The 14706-nt window shown below is 37.0% G+C and overlaps 2 protein-coding genes and 1 long non-coding RNA gene across 5 annotated transcripts; 2 read left to right on the forward strand and 1 right to left on the reverse strand.

Annotated features, from left to right (window-relative positions):
- The first annotated feature begins 117 nt into the window (after positions 1-117).
- On the forward strand, positions 118-4071 carry LOC124181065 (solute carrier family 35 member F6). The gene is made up of 8 exons (XM_046567240.1): positions 118-387; positions 569-676; positions 763-910; positions 1257-1607; positions 1882-1966; positions 2935-3093; positions 3210-3364; positions 3455-4071. The coding sequence occupies exons 2-8, from the start codon at positions 600-602 to the stop codon at positions 3620-3622; spliced, it is 1143 nt and encodes a 380-aa protein (XP_046423196.1). The 5' UTR covers positions 118-387; positions 569-599; the 3' UTR covers positions 3623-4071.
- On the reverse strand, positions 3760-8032 carry LOC124181066 (prohibitin-2). Of its 2 annotated transcripts, XM_046567241.1 has the most exons (7): positions 7727-8032; positions 7304-7566; positions 6825-7142; positions 6595-6672; positions 6280-6376; positions 5727-5980; positions 3760-5596 (listed from the first exon to the last, which is right to left on the reverse strand). In XM_046567241.1, exons 1-6 carry the CDS (start codon positions 7854-7856, stop codon positions 5778-5780), a joined length of 1089 nt encoding a protein of 362 aa, XP_046423197.1. In that variant the 5' UTR covers positions 7857-8032; the 3' UTR covers positions 3760-5596; positions 5727-5777. The 2 variants fall into 2 exon arrangements, with proteins under 2 accessions (XP_046423197.1, XP_046423198.1); XM_046567242.1 differs by lacking the exon at positions 5727-5980 and having other exon boundaries at positions 7727-8025.
- Positions 8033-12908: 4876 nt separating this feature from the next.
- Positions 12909-14631, forward strand: LOC124179911. Of its 2 annotated transcripts, XR_006870171.1 has the most exons (3): positions 12909-13568; positions 13927-14021; positions 14177-14631. It is a non-coding gene; the product is annotated as an uncharacterized LOC124179911 (long non-coding RNA). The 2 variants fall into 2 exon arrangements; XR_006870170.1 differs by lacking the exon at positions 12909-13568 and having other exon boundaries at positions 13594-14021.
- The last annotated feature ends 75 nt before the right edge of the window (positions 14632-14706 follow it).

A 14706-nucleotide genomic window follows, 5' to 3' on the forward strand; every position in this document is an offset into this window, starting at 1 on the left:
ACTGCATCGAACAACCATCTGCGAATTATCGAACTTCCACCGGGGTTCGAGTGTTCGAGCCTTGAAACGTCACCGCTCTCGCATCGTCTCGAACATCGAAATTTCACAGACCGTACGTCCGATGTCTCATAATATCGCAAATTCGTAACGGTTGGTAGCGCTGTGGTATTCTACTGAACGTATTCAATATTGTATATTGTTGTATATTCTGTATATTGTTGTATATTCTGTATATTGTTATTCGTGCTCGTTTCGTACATACTTATATACTTGTCGTCCCTGCTCAAAACCGAATTATTCTATCTGTCATAATCGACGATTCGGTTCTAGACATATCGGGAATGCGTAAATGCCTCCTATGAAACTTTGGAGTTACTAAAATCCATGGTAAATATACGAGTACTCAAATACCGTTCTGTCATTTCCCTAGTATTCACTCAATTTTGTTACAACAATCACAGAATATTTATCCATCGTTACTCATTTTATGCCTTTGTACCTGCTACTTACAATCTGGCTGCTCAATAATTATGAGGTGTAACTTTAGCAAAATATTTATTGATTCTAGGTAATTAAGAGTTTCTAAACAACGAACGACCATGGCTTGGACCCACTACCAAAGAGTACTGGCCATTCTTATGGTTATTACTGGTTCCCTCAACACCCTTTCCGTCAAGTGAGTCGAAAGATTTTGGTTCTGTTATATTTACTACTCATTGTTCTGTTTTGGAACATTGCTTGAATTGTTTTATTATTCTTCAGATACGCGGACTTGCAAATAGTTAAAGGTCAAGATGAAGAACCTCGACATTTCAATCATCCCTTCATGCAATCGTCATTTATGTTTCTGGGCGAAATGTCTTGCATGCTGTTATTTAAAATTGCTTTTTGCTACTACACCCGGCAGATGGTAAGAAAAAGTCGAAATTATCACTACTGCTCGAGTAATTATAGCCACTCACTATGCCTCAATCGACAAATATTATCCGATATACAACAATTAATTCATATCTATGCCAGCATGTGGCTATTATACTTTGTGAATAATGTCACAAAGGTCAACCAGTCCCAGACTTGACTCCCCCCTTGCACTTTATCACCACAAGATGAATCATTGTGAAACATGACACAAGATAAGACAAACTGTTATACGAACCTCATCTATGCATTTCTCAAAGTCGAGTATATAATTTGTGAATTATAAACCTGATTTGCGCAACATTGAAAATAATCACTTACCTTATTTGCTATTACAGAATGGCAGTGTCGACTCCAATTCTTTGACGAAGGGTTCCCGAAATTTTAGCCCTCTTGTATTGCTTGCACCGGCAATGTGTGATATGTTTGCAACATCTTTGATGTACGTTGGGCTAAACATGACATATGCTAGTAGCTTTCAAATGCTGCGAGGTGCAGTTATTGTCTTCACTGGAATACTCTCAGTAGGATTCTTGGATCGGAAGTTGGGATCAAGAGAGTGGTTTGGAATTTCCCTAATTATAAATGGCTTGAGCTTGGTTGGGATGAGCGATTTTATCATGCAAAATGACAGCAGTGTCAGCACTAATTCCATTATCACTGGTGATTTACTTATCATATGTGCACAGGTAAAATAGTGATTTCTGTTATCGACCCACATAAACAATACTTATTCATAGTTTATTACTTATTCATATTCGCTCTTTGAACACTAAATTAATAATCTCGCAAGCAGATAGACCCGGATGAAACAATATTAAAACTGTACCGGACAAATACACTGGCTACAGGTGTTAAACTCAACGTTCATAGAACAACAAAACAAGTTTAATACCAAAATTTCCGTAGAATTTAGTGATCATGATTGCAAGTATAACTGTTTTATCTACTGCAATGTTGAAGGTGATTACGGCAGTTCAAATGGTGGTGGAAGAAAAATACGTCTCTGGATTGGACATACCTGCGCTCCAGGCAGTTGGTTGGGAAGGTAGAGTAGGAAATCACATCTCTAATTTTGATTATGTTCAATACGCTGTTAACTGGAGTATTCTCAGGGTGTCCACCAGCCTGAAAAACCCTTGAATTACTGTGGTATTTTTTTTCACAATGGAAACTCCTTGGATCTCAGAGAATTTTCGAATTTTACCTGGAATTTTTACTATCCCCACCGAGTTTTAAAAACTTGTTGACATTTTTATTTGAATGAAAGAATATATTCGGTTAAAATTTGAATTTTTTTTTATTTGTCGATTTTTTGATAATTACATAAATATAGCAAAGTTGCATAAAAACAAAAATGAAAATCGGTATCCGTAAATTCGAAGAAATGTTTTAGAACATCCTAAAAGCTCGATATATCTCTGAGTGACGTGTGACAAAGTCTAGCTACTTGGTATGAAAGACCCCTATACAGTGTCTACAGTTTACAGGTTATTGTATGTAGTGTAAGTGACGTTAAAAACCATTGCATAATCAATTATGTATCGGAGCCTTGTGAATTGTAAGAAAAATTACGTCATTCAAAATTGAAAAATTTAAAAATGAATATGAAGGAATCACAGTTCCACAATCGGACCAGGCTTAAAAATTTCGCTTCGGAAGTTAGAATTTTTGTGAATTATTTCGTAATTTTCCAAAGAAGCATACATTCCAAAAATTCAATTTTTAAATTTAAAATCGAAAATTAAATATGAAGACAAAGCCATACCTCCAAACTATGTTATCTAGCAAGTTGATTTCTTCCGAACAATTTCACCACCTGGTTTTTTCAATCTATGCAGTGGAAGCAAAGATATAAACGTTTGAAAAATAATTCATCATCGAAAATAAGAATTAAAAAAAAACTAATTCAGAACACTGCAGTATGTAATTCATTCTGACAACTTTATCATGGAATTTCAAATTTACAATCAGATTTGCATCCAAAAACTTGATATTCTGTTTCTGTGGCTACAGGTGTTTTTGGATTCATTGGAATATGCCTTGCTATGATTCCGCTCAATTACATATATGCCTTGCCACCTTTTGCGAACAACTCTCGAGGAACATTAGAAGCTACTGTAGATGCTTTTGTTCAAATTGGCAACAGCATACATTTACTTATGGCAATTATTGGTACGTATGTTGGATGATTATAATTATTGTATCTTTCTTTCTAAGTCCAGCTTAATTCCTAAATTTATTCAAGATACAAATTTACTACTAATCTACCTGCATGTTAAACTTGAAAGGTATGACCGTGAGCATAGCATTCTTTAACTTTGCTGGCGTCAGTGTTACAAAGGAAATGAGCGCCACTACAAGGATGGTATTGGACAGTGTAAGGACATTGGTAATATGGGCATTCTCTTTGGCATTTCAATGGCAAACTTTTCATTATCTTCAGGTAATTATGCAACTTTCGATTTCAGAATAATCTCACCATTGCAGTATTCATTTATTCCACAATTATATGGTCCTTCTCTTTGTCTTTTAGCTCATAGGTTTTGCAGTTTTACTAATTGGTATGTCCTGCTACAACAATATTGTTGTACCACAATTGTTCCGAAAAATTCAGTGTCGCTTGGGGCGGCGTCAGCCACAACAGGATGAAGAAAGCATCATCACTACAGCAGCCGACGACGTTGCCGATAAAAATGAATAAATGTATTCCTTATACTACGTATTTAAATCGAATTCTCGATGATAAATACACAATTGCTACTGAAAGAGATAAATATTGAAACAAAGTATTTCATTGATACCACCATAACGGATTATGGGAATTTTTCTTGCGTGGAATTGTTAGATGTGGTGAGAGGCAGATTACAGCAAAATGTAGAGAGAGGCTAATAGGAATGTGAGCGAAAGGCATGTGGAGTGTACAGCAAGAGAGCACGAGAGTAGTAGAGTTGACAATAAAGGTAGTAAGATGAAAAGCGGAAGAGAGTAAGGAGAGAGTAAAGAAAAGTTATGTGTGTGAGTCGAACTGTAGACGTAAGAGAACGAGAAAAACATGTTGAATTACCAGATTTAATAATCCTGCGTCTCTAATTGATCGTCGTATTGTTAATGTATTGTTACCATGAATATATAATTTGTTCTTTCTACAGACTCCTGAGTGGAATTGAACATTTCTCCCCATAAATAACCTTTCGTTATCCATTCCCTACACACACCTAGCAGCATATTGTCATCGTCTCTACATATGCAATTGCATCAGTAAACTGTCGCATTCATTGTTGATTTGTTTCACGAACTGGGTGCAAATGCACAAATCCTAGTAATTGTGGAAGTGATATTGAAACAGACAGATCATTAAGTTAACAACATAGATTATTTTGATGTTTGTAAGAAATTGAGGTGTAATGCTGTTAAAAGATTAAAATATATGCGCAAATTACCCATAGTTATACAAAGGCTCATTTACTGATCAATTTCCTTGTCATGCGTGTGTATGACTTCGGTCTATAACCGGAATCTGTGGGGTAATTATTTGGCTGCGACTCGTATCCAGTCTCTGCTGTCACAAATTCACAAATGACAGCAAGGAAAAGACCTTGGATTTCAACATATATTGATCTCACAATATTGTACACGTATTTCGAAATTCTGAGGGTCCAATCGTTGAGGCAACACTTCTACGAAACCGTTGGAAGACAAATCGATTTTCAGATCTGCAAATCGCTAAAAATCAAATCCGTTTGTATTTTGTCGGTTCCACAGATTTTGGAAAATGATACGTTCATCATAATCATGAATTGCATTTAATCAGACGCTGTATTCATGTCATTTCGGAATTAATTAATATTTACGATTAGTTTAGAAAGAGTCATTGAAATTGATTCTCAGACGAAAAGTCTTAGGCTCGTAAAAAAGAAAGGTCAACCCTTTTGTATTTTTACAGTCCATTCCTCGCGAACTTTGAAAAACTGCTGGAATAAACTTATTTAGACGCTATATTAACGTAATTTTGCGAGAGTAAACGATTGGACATAGTCTAAAGTCGCTGTGAACACCGGATCAAAAGTTACATCCAAACAACTAAAACTTTTATATTCTACGAATTCATCCAATTGTTGAATCTACGATTTCGTTTGCGTATTCCTAAGAGGCCAATTTCTCAAAGAATTCTCCGACAAGTTGATGTCAAAACAAAATTTTTAAGTACAGACATTTGAAGACAAACGGTCAACCTTAGCCAGAGTGTTGCCCGAATTTGGCAAATATGGTCTCTTCAAAAATTCTTTGCAAAAGTCAGAATCAAGCACGAATAACGCCTCTCAATGTGTTAGAAAAACACATCATTAGTTTCAACAGGGTATGAGTAAATATTGGAACGCTATTTCGGTATAACATACATCAGGAAAGAGATTGAAAAGAATTCTAACCTGCTTGATTTCGGAAATCAAAACTTCTACTGGCAAAAAAGTTACAATAAAACCACAGTACCACAAACGCAGATTTTCAGTCACTAAAAAGCTCTGATCACATTTTACAAACTAAAACTGTGTTATTTATTAGAATTATCTTCACTATACAGGCGTGACAGTATTGATGTACACAAGTTTTACCCAGGACAATCCTTGCCACCTTCGGTATGAATCTATGTATCGTTCGTCGGATGGTAGTCCTTAGCCTGTAATAAAATTTGATTAGTACCATGTATTATGCCGGTGTGAAGTAGAGGATGGATGCCTGGTTATAAAGGATCAATAAGGAATTTGGGATAATTAGATATGACAAGGCAGGCTCGCTTGTGAGATTACTTTGAACAAACTTCTGACAGAGATCCGAAATTCTTCTAATTAAATTGCCGCTTAGGGAACGATAAGCTTAGCCCCCGCATCTGCAGAGTCCAGAATAAGGGAAATAGGATCTTCGACGTAAGGAGTAGTTGAGACAATCGACGGCTTTTCAACATTTCTCAAAGCTGGCTGAGATGAATTCATGTTCAAAGATTTGACCGCATGCTGCGCAGATTCATTCCAGTTTTTCCACCTAGCAGGCGATATTCCATTACCTGAAATCAGATGATCTCGGATTTTGCGAGCGTGCCTGGTCTTATTAGGTTAATGGCAAATGTGGGAAACTTGAAAATAATGGGCAGGAGGCCAGGGCAAGAAGCAAGCGCTGCAAAGCTCATATCTACAAATTGGCGTATTTTATAATATCTGTTAGCTACATGATTAACAATCAACTTTGTGTCCTTTGTATTTGCATTGTAAATTAGTTGACGCTGGAAATTATTAGAACGGAGCACAGATGACGAAATAGAGAAGTGCAGATTGAAGTCCTTTTCAATTAGTCATTACTGCTTACTTTTCAATTTCTCAGACAGATCATCGAATGTTGGATCCTGAATATTGAGCATAAGGCCGTTGCCACTCAAGTACACACGATTTTGTGAATTTGCGATCTAAAACAAAAAATCATATTGTTAATTTATCAACACTTGTTAACATTGAGCTTTGAAACAATGATACAGAAAAAGGGTTTGATGACAATGAAGAAAGCTATAATCTATAATAATATGGGCCCGATACCTGTCACTGGTAATTTAATCATATTCATGGTTCGAAACATACAATCAAGTTATAAATAGCAAACAACTGTTAGGTCCCTAAATTGAATTACCGTTCGAGATATGCTCTGTGCTGCCCGAATTTTTCTTAGCTTCAAGTATCCAGGGTTTCGTCCAACAGCTAAACCAAGGTATATTTCAGTCAAGGATAATTTAAACAAGACCGAAAGAATCAGATATGACTAATCAGCCCACACGATTAGCAACAAGGCTAACGAAATGCTGCAGGTTTCTCCTTTTTGAATGTAACACTAGTTTTACGGTTGAAATAGTTAAAGGATATCATTTTTGCAGCTTCCGCTTCTCCCTCTGCTTGGACAATTTTCTGCTGCTTCTCCTGTTTGGCTCGTTCAACGACAAATGCTGCTCGTTGCGCTTCCTGTTGAGCTACCTGTTTTGCCTCAACGGCAGCTGTGTATTCCTTACCAAAACTCAACTCTGTTATTGATACATCATCCAAAACGATATTGAAATCTTTTGCACGCTCAGTTAGCTCTCTGCGAATCATCATAGATACTTGTTGTCGCTGCGTTATCAATTGAGATGCATTGAACTTGGCCACCACAGACTTTAGTACTTCATTACAAATGCTTGGCAGAACCTACAAGTGCAAAGTATTGTACCTATAAGTAAGTTTTGTTTTTACAAAAGTAGTTCAAAGTTAGTGCTAATTACAAAAAAAATAATTCATGAAATGTCCTCTCGGTTTCAACTCACTGATACTTTTAACTGAAAAGTAGACGAAATAACAGTTTTAATCACCTTTTCATCATAGTCAAGACCTAGTTGCCTATACATGACAGGTAAATTAAATGCATCAGGGCGAGATAAGACTCTAAGGGAAATGTTGACCATTTGAAGATCCTTTGATCCAGTTGGCGATGAAATTTTCCTAGGTTTGCTTCTGATGTCATATATAATGGGATACTGAAACCACGGAATTCGAAAGTGAAGTCCTTCAGTCATGATGTCCTTTTGGATACCTCCGAGGCGTGAAAATATGATTGCCCGATGCCCACCATCAACTATTGGTAAAATGAATCGATGTTAATACGAGGAGTTTATAGATTAAAACCGTATGTACAAGCAGTGTTTGTACAGAAAATTTTCTCCATCACAACGCAATTGTTCATGTAATTTTATAACTAGAACACAAATTAGGTGGTATGAGACGAATTTATTTACCAGTATACATAGACTGTGTGACTCCATACATGGCAGCGCCGGCAACGGCGAGCAATTTCAATCCCGGCGATAAACCATTCGGAGCTTTTCCAAACTTGCCAGCCAGTTCGTTGAGCTTACTTTGCGCCATTGTCGATATAGATTTCACGGCGTATTATCAGTTTCAACAACCAAACCAAAATAACGATCCTCAAATAAATGCTCGATAAATTCGGGAATGATTTCACGTAACGAACAAACTAGCTGATGCAAAGGTTAAAAGGCCGATAACGAGGCCTGCCGCTGGCTCTACTTGGTTTCAACCACGTGCTCTTGATGAAATCTAGACTGCCGACTTCGCTTGTGTAGACGAATTGAGGACGAGTCGGGCGTGAAGACGCTGATCGTGCTGCAACAAAAAGTGCGTTCCGAAATCACGTATTAACCGGTGCTCCGAGTTCCCTAAGACGGAAACAGAGTTAGTCATTAACTAGAAAGTGCAAACGAGATAAAAGATTGCTAATGGTAATGGGAGCTAATTTCGGAACGCATCCAAAAGCGAACGCTGTATCCGTCAGGGGGTGTATTCCAAAATATACTTCCAGTACTGCCGACCGTGACGTCACGCAGTCAACTGCGAACTGCGTTCCGTTTTTACTTCGAGTTGCCATTCGCAGTAAAATCGGAACTCTACACCGAGGCACTGATATATATATACACTGGTGTGACGTCGGAACGGTACCTAGTGGAAATCTCCAGATGTTAGACACCGGAAACATTCACACGCAGCTACAGCTAGACTCACATCAGTAGTTTGGGTCACCAATTACCGATTAAGTATTGAAATACACCGGACAACGGGCATTCTGTCGCTCTAGTCGAACGAACCGAAGAGGGAGGAATTGTTGGATAAAAGATTTAATTTGGCTTACCTTCTTTGAGAATATTCTGGATGCGATGACTTGTAGATTGGTGAGAGGTTTTAGCAGAATAACTGACTTTAATATTTTTGAATATTTTGACTGAGTTTGGTTTATTTTATAAGTTTTGATATTTAAAAGTCACAAACGCAGAGTTACACAGTGTAAGATCTTAAACTTAGTATGACAAAAAGGGAGTTGAAACTCGCTAAACTTTTGGGCAGAGTAACGTTGTATGAAAGTTTTAATGCAAAAGGCTAAAGGATTTTACCGCGAGACTGTACCGGAACTAGATGACGAATCTGGAGGTAGAAACACAAGAGGACGATCGAGTGATCGGTCGCCCTTTTTATAGGGGTCGATCGTTGCGCAGAACGATCCCCCTCTCTAGTTTTTTGGTCACCTTTGCGCACCTCCCCTCTTTTTCTAGGAACTAATTAGGTCACGACATCCTCGCGCATACACGCTTGTTATCTTAGTTCTTTAGCTATTACTATATCGTAGGTTTTTACGTATGGTATATCGCTGCTTGGTGCGGTGGTGTAGGTGCGTGGACTTGTTCCGTAGTTCTCCGAACTGCGTGAGCTTTTCGTTGTGGCGCCAGCCCCTTTTTGTGGCGCCGGCCCCTTTTGTGGCGCCGGCCCCTTTTGTGGCGCCAGCCCCCTTTCTGGTGCCCCTCAGCCACTTAACTTCTTCCTGTCTACCTCTTAATGTTTTTGCTATCTTGTTCGTTACAATGCCCATATTTCATTCTGGTTACCTGTCGTTTGTTAGTTTTATAGCTATGTCTATGTAGGATTACATATGTATTATAGTCGACTACTGTCGTTGTTAACCTGGAGTACAATAGCAATTGTTTATGAACATAGTTTGTTATTTGTTTAACATTATTAGAATCGCGCTGCTGCGAATATCCTTAGTTGTTTGTGTTATAATTATCTTAACAGATTTAGAGTATTTAGTAATTTGATGATTCATAGCTTTAGAGCAGGTTTACATGTGTGCTTTTGTATATGATTCCCTTCTGTAGTTGTCAATTCTTATATTGATATAAATCGGCTTGGAAGCTTCTAGAACGTTTTCGTTTCGTCGGTAAGTTTCCTAATGTATTCTCTAGGTAAGGCTCTGTATGGTTCCACATTGGAGATCTGCATTGCCTTCAAAACGTTGCGCGTGTTGCCTACAATACGGCGTTGCGGAAGAAGGTATAGTTCATGCTGGGTAATTAGCATTCACGGTTTGATGGTTTTGCAGTCTCTGGTTTTGTGGGTTATTGCAGCAGTGCTATCTTTACATTATATTGGTTGTGCATTTATCTATGATTTTACAGTCTTCTGTACTCCAGGCTATATAGTAAAGCGTATGTTGCTTATAGTATAGCTCTCAGCTCCGAATGCACAAATGGCATTGTTGAGTGCTATATAATAATTGGGTATAATTGTGTTAGTTAATTATAGTGTTAATATGATATATAATCACGCATAATAGTATTATAGTTCTCTGTAGTACGAAGATCTCGTAACATGGTTTTTAAGCCTTGGCTAGTGAATTTCATAGTTATTTCCATCTAGGGATATTCCAAATAGTTAGACAGTTGTTTTAATTTCCTATGGTTACAAGATTCTCGTACTTCGAGTTTGGTTAGTTGATAAAAGTAACATGCAGTAATAATAATCGATAAAACATACGGACGTTCCGGTCGGATGTTACACTGGATTGGATATTACCGTATACTCTACGTGTAAGCTCGCGTGTCCAATTGAACACTTGAATTTCCGCCATCTTGTACAGAAAGTTGTCACAGAATGCGCGCTAGATTTGAACTGCGTAAAATATGCTATTTAAATCTAACGATATATTCGTCACACAAAAAAGTTTTTGACGAGTAAAATAATGTTTGATACATTAAATGGAGAACAAATCATTTTTTCGAAAGTATATTATTATTTACAATTATATGATGTAAAAGATCATTAAATAATATGACGAAAAACTTGTATTTAAGCGTGATTTTTCTTTATGTTCAAAAGAAGTCCTCAATTCTAAGAAGTTTCCGTCCATTATCCTTTATCCGATGGTGGGCTGAATTCCATACGGATTATTCAAAAATTTGTATAACACTAATTCAACCGTTAGGGAATCCATTTACCATCCATTGGCATCAAAGTGGAGCTTAAGACATGTAAAAAAAAGTTTTGAATTAAATTATATCGAATTGGGTGAGTAAAAACTTTATTCAAAAATATGGAGAATAAAACATTCCTTGCAAATGTTAAGGGATTTTTATAGAGTAGCGTGCGATAAACCACAACCGTAATATAATTAGTAGTATCAATCCACAATCCATTCACACGAAGAAAAAGTTACAAGCACAATCAAAAGAAAATAAAAAAGATATACATATCTGAGCATGCAAATCAGGTACAAATGTGTAGGTGACATATTGGATCTCGTCAGGGGATATAAATGGTTACTGATTGGCCCATACGAGTTGCCGATTTGTGTAATGCCGTATATTCAATCCTGTTTGTCGCAAAGTAGCAATCTTGGTTAAAGCAAACATTCGTAATTCGATATACTCTTTGATGACAGATTTTGTGAGTTGATATACGTGATTAGAAAGCTCATCTGGCGCATCGTCGAAAATGTGAGCATCTAGCTCACTGAATATTAAATTTTCCAACGGATTCTGTAAAAGACTTTTTAAAATCTGCAAACACAAAATACCTGGAAACTGAGGCTCTACTGGAGGGAGACCTTGATTGCAATTTACAGCATGCCTGAACATTTTTTCAGCAACAGAAGCAATGTTGATCACTGATTCGCTCGGTACGGCAAGGCGGAACACATCTTTCACGGGAAATCTACACATCGAATTATAATTTAATCCCTGAGTCAATAATACCCGAGTTTTCAATTTCAATTATAATAAGATCGGTTCATAATTCAAATATTGTGAATTTTTACTGACACGATTCGTACGTTATAATACTCGTTAAATATAATTAGTAAATACTTCGTATGCTGACATAACCTCTGCAAGTTATCATTTGCAGAACGCTTCAGCGTTGTATACTCACTTGTGAAATGATCGCCCACAATATTTTGATTGCTTTGTTTTGCAAAAAACGCAGGTACTCATTGTTACCTCAATAATTGTTACTGTAATTTTCCAACACAATCGATTATATACACATGCATATATCACGTATATATTTATATATATCTGAAGTGACAAGAATCTGTACAAAATGGCTACCGTTCAATTGGCGTGACGGCACCACGCTTAAATCCAATCCAGTGTATATATATATCAGTGGTAATATCCAATCCAGTGTATATATATATCAGTGATCAGAACGTCCGGAGCGACGCTGGTGATAACACCGTGCACTATTAAATCTCGGAGTTTCGCGGACGCCTTTTCTGCCTCTCCGCCTTAGGGATTGGACTCCTGTACTCTAGTCTTCATGTATCAATCCAACAAGTCCTAATCCCCGCGGTATTCTAAGGTTAGATTCTACGGTCATCGTAACGTTACGTTTATTGAGATTGAGTTTGTTTCGTGATTGGCCCGCTATGGCGCTGTAGGTTACTATGTTTTGCCAACGTAACTGTCTAGTGTAAAAAAATTGGCCGTCTCAGATTCATTGTGCCCAAGTGTACGTACAGTATATGCTGTAAGCCTGGCTTGTAAATATGCATTTCATGACGTTTATGACGTCACATACAACGGTCTGGTCTTTCAACGTTGAACTAAGACCGCTGATTTCATTGGCCAGTTCAGTAGGTCAGTTGGATCTGACCAATGAAATCACCTACAAATCGAGACAGACTTCTTGTGGATTATAAACTCCTGTCATCCAAAAATTTGCTTGTTCAATCTTGCCATATTTACGGAAAGCTAACCGATGGAACAAGTTTTCCCGGATAACGTGTGTAATTTTATACGTCTTTATCTCCTTGTCGGAGGTTAAAGAAATTCTAAAATCGTAGCAGCGGTGAATATTCAACAAGTCGATAGTTTCGATCGGCCATGTTTGATGTGACATGATTTTATTTATTTCATCATTATTTATAATAAACATTATCAGCGATCTACGTTAGCAATGACTGAGATAGAGGCGTACACTTTTATTCAAGCTACGATTTAAAAATTCCAATCAACGACAGAGTTAGCAGAATCAGGAAGCAGTTTGTGAACTGCATATGGGTAGAATAGATTTCCCAAAAAAGCTACAATAATTTCATCAAATCGATCGAAAATTATCGCTTCAGCCGTTGATCATAAAGACGGGTAACGGCAGTGAACCCAATGGGGTTCTGTGTGTTTTATGGTATTGCATGTATTTACATGCTCCCGCCGATACAGAAACTTTCGGATCGCTATTACGGTTTCTTTAAATTCTTCCAGCAACGCTTCAGCAAAATCAATATTACCTATCAATACTTCACAAAAAAAAAAAAATAAATAAAAAAGAGAAAGTACAGACTTTAACGTATAGGGTATGTGTAACATCGTCTTCATAATATACCACTGTTAACTGAATTCTCATTCGAGTAATTGTATTCAGGGGTTGCAGAGCATGGATTTTTATTATCAATGCCTAATGTAATTTATATTACGTATGATATAAATATCGCGCCTTGGTCACAAAGGTCAAACAACTCTAAAATTGGCGTTTTTGAGTTAATAAAAATATATGTTAATACTATACAATTTCCATTGCTGAGGTTCGAATCTTTAACCACGTGAAGTGACATTTGTGTATTCGTAAAACTCGCCACCCAGAGGACAGAAGTGTTGTCATCGTAGCGCGCCGGTTTTGAACCGGATGGGCATCAAGTATGTCGTTTCAAACGTTTCGCAGCCAACTTTACACCAGTTATAAGACTTGAATAGTTACACAATATCTCAAATTGTGACACTTCATACGAATAAGGTAAGTCAAATATTTTTTAACCCTGTATCGTAACTCAAAAAGTGTCGCTTTATTTCGATGAAATATAAATCAATAATTAATTATTAATATAATATGTCATTTTTGTAATTATGCCACCTTTATCGGTCAAAAGTGCGTCATTGTGGTCCTTGCAGCGTATTATCTTTAGTTGTGTCATTATAAGTATGTATGTACATCGTTTGCATACAGAGGTTACTACAATATACGAAATACTATTTCGAGTTGTGTCTTTATTTAAGCCTGACTAATTTCAATAATTACGGTTCCCTGCGTTTTAATTTTCAAATAAGTCATTACTGTTCATTTTAATGAGCCCGAAACTTAACACACATTGTAGTGTCATTTTGAATCTGGTCACTACCTGTTGTTTCGACGAAGATCGTGAACCTGGAGACCGAGGAGGCAATAACTTGTCGAATTGGCGCGTCAATGGTATATGAATTAATTAAAATTAATACGAGTTGACATGAGCAGATAGAATTGAATTACATCCATCTCAGTATACAAGAATAATTCTCTCAGCTAAAGTAAGAGAAGCTCCTTATAAAGTTAACGAAATGTGTCACACTGATTTCATCAATTTTAAGTAACTTGTAGAACAGCTTGGAAACAACTTCAGCAACACGACGAATGGTGACGTAGTTAAAATGGGCGATATGAAGGTGTTAAAGTCGTTAAGGACGGATCGGGAATACTGTATTTTAAAACGTCGTGTGACAGCAGGATTACGCCAGGATTAAGGTGAAAGGTAAAAAAAAAGTAATTGTCAATATTGAGAAACTCGAATGCAAAGCAGCGCACACCAAAAAAATCACTGTTGCGGTGTTGGAAAATAAAAGATGTTTCACTCTATTGTAATCATCTGGATGTCTTTCATCTCATTCCTCATCAATACACAATTGTTCTTGTGCCAAAATAAATAGTTAAACGTGAAACGGTGAGTGAGTAATAAAAAAAAAAAAAATTTAAAAGTGTATTACTATGATCCCGTGGTCATAAGCACAAAATTTAGGAGAGAAAACTTCAAGAACTATGACAGAATTCAACAATAAGTAGGCTTAACACCAATGCTGAAGTTAGTCGGGATTAGGGACACAACATGAAATAAAATTGTTCA

This window comes from Neodiprion fabricii, chromosome 4, assembly GCF_021155785.1.
Source record: "Neodiprion fabricii isolate iyNeoFabr1 chromosome 4, iyNeoFabr1.1, whole genome shotgun sequence".
NCBI classification, from domain to species: domain Eukaryota; kingdom Metazoa; phylum Arthropoda; class Insecta; order Hymenoptera; family Diprionidae; genus Neodiprion; species Neodiprion fabricii.